We start from the raw sequence: 1,836 nt of genomic DNA, 5'->3' as shown, positions 1-1,836 counted from the left end.
GGCTGGCTCAGCAAATGACCCCGCCGCAAGGCCACCTGGAAGTCTGCACACGGCTGACATTGCCGGGATGCGGAGGTCTGACGACGCACACCGAGCGGGGCCGCCGCCCCTTCTGCCAACGCACCCCGTCCGCAGGCCCAGGCGCGCCGCTTGGAGCACCACCGGAACGTGGAGACGCGCAACGCCGCGGCGCAGGAGGCCGCGGGCCGCACGCGGGACATGTGGCGCAGCGCCTTGGTCGGGAAGCTCGAGGCTGCCAAACAGCGGACGGTGGGTCCAGGCGCTCCCGCGCGCGCACAAGCCTGCGCGCCGCGCCACGGCCGGGGCCCCGTGGGGGTGGGTCGCAGCCCCCCTAGCGCGCCGGGGGCGCGGGGCGGCAGCAGCCGCAGTCCGGACGCTCGTGCAAATGAGCAGGGCCGCGGCCCCCCGCGGGCAGCGGGCCCTTCGGCCGCGGTCCGCCTCCCAAAGCCCCGGCGCGCCGCAGCTGGCCGTTCTCCCACGCGCGCGCGCGGGTGGTTTGTTCGGCCCCCACTTTCTTCACATATAAACAGGATGACATGCTCAGGCAGCGGAGTCTGCTGTGTGAATTCGCACGTGTCCAGTCAGCACGCCTGGAGGCGCGCCGCCGCCGCATCTACGCGAACCACGAGGCGCAGCTGGACGCGCGGAGGGCGGCGCTGGAGGAGAAGCAGGCGCAGGAGCAGCGGCACCTGCAGCAGCGGCAGGAGGTGCGCGGCTGGGGGGGCGGGGGCGGGCGTGGGGGCGCGCTTTTGGGGGGAGTGGGGTCGGCGGGCAAGGCGCGCGGTTGTGGGCGAGGGGACACTCTGTTCGGGCGGCGGTCGGCGTCCCAAACACCGTGCGGCGCGCTTGTGTGGGCCGGACAGCTCCTGCGCTACGTCTATTGATTACAGTTTACAACTGCACACGTATGAGTTCACAATACCCTCATTATGACAATACACACATGCGCGCACGCACGCGCACACACACGCCCGCGCGCGCCCGCGCGCAGCTGCGCCTGATCCAAGACGAGATCCGCCGCGAGGAGGAGGCGCTGTGGGCGGTACGGCGCGACGAGCTGCGGCAGCGCGCGGAGAGCGAGCAGGCGGCGCGCAGCTCTTACTACGGCCTCAGGGCGCAGGAGAGGGACCGACAGCTGGCGGAGGTGCGTGAGGGAATGCGGCCCGCTGCGGGGGGGGGGGAGGCGTGAGCCCGGTGCTGGAGAGCAGGTCAGTCATGGGCCGGGACTCACCCACAGCTGACAGCGGCCCGAGTTGTGCAGTGGTACCAGCCGCCTGCCTCCCCTTGCTCGACTGCGTTCCAAAGCATTCCAGCCGGCGCAGCCGACATAAGAAACAGCGGGTGCACCGCTGTTGCAAGCCGCATCTTTGAAATTGCTGCTGCTGCCCCCGTGCGCGCCCCGTCACTCCCCACCCGCCAAGCTCAATTATGCATTCCCTTTGCCCGCCCGACGCCCGTTCTTGCGCGGCGTGTCGTGGCATGGCGCTGTGCGCACCACGCAATCTGGCCCGCAGCGCAAGCAGGAGCTCGAGGCCCAGAGGGCCGCGCACGCGGAGGAGGCGCGGCAGCGCGCCAGCTACAACCAGCAGCGCGCCGCCGGCGCGGACGCGGCAGAGCGGGCCAAGCGCGACCGCCTCGCCGCGAAGCTGCAGGTGGGCCCTCCTGTGGGGCAGTGCGGCCGTGCCGGGCGGTGGTGGTCGCGGCTTTTCCTCGGTCGCGTCGTTCCGAGCGCTCACACAGCGGTTGTCATCCTGATACACCTGACAGTCGTGGCACACAACACAAGCACCTCTGGACAACACGTTCAGGCGATTC

The 1,836-nt window shown here is 70.8% G+C and overlaps 1 protein-coding gene across 1 annotated transcript in view; it reads left to right on the top strand.

Moving 5' to 3' along the window:
* Nucleotides 1–1,836, top strand: part of MNEG_9264 (hypothetical protein) — a gene marked incomplete at both ends in the record, with an annotated part of 4,821 nt that overhangs the window by 1,995 nt on the left and 990 nt on the right. The window contains 4 exons of the mRNA XM_014042262.1: nucleotides 136–270; nucleotides 603–728; nucleotides 1,013–1,165; nucleotides 1,536–1,673. Coding sequence (XP_013897716.1) covers nucleotides 136–270; nucleotides 603–728; nucleotides 1,013–1,165; nucleotides 1,536–1,673 — 552 coding nt within the window. The remainder of the gene's footprint in view (nucleotides 1–135; nucleotides 271–602; nucleotides 729–1,012; nucleotides 1,166–1,535; nucleotides 1,674–1,836) is intronic.

Source organism: Monoraphidium neglectum, assembly GCF_000611645.1.
Source record: "Monoraphidium neglectum strain SAG 48.87 unplaced genomic scaffold scaffold01875, whole genome shotgun sequence".
In the NCBI taxonomy this organism is placed as follows: Eukaryota; Viridiplantae; Chlorophyta; class Chlorophyceae; order Sphaeropleales; family Selenastraceae; genus Monoraphidium; species Monoraphidium neglectum.
The sequence above is the reverse complement of the archived record's forward strand: the minus strand, read 5'-3'. Positions and strand labels throughout refer to the sequence as shown.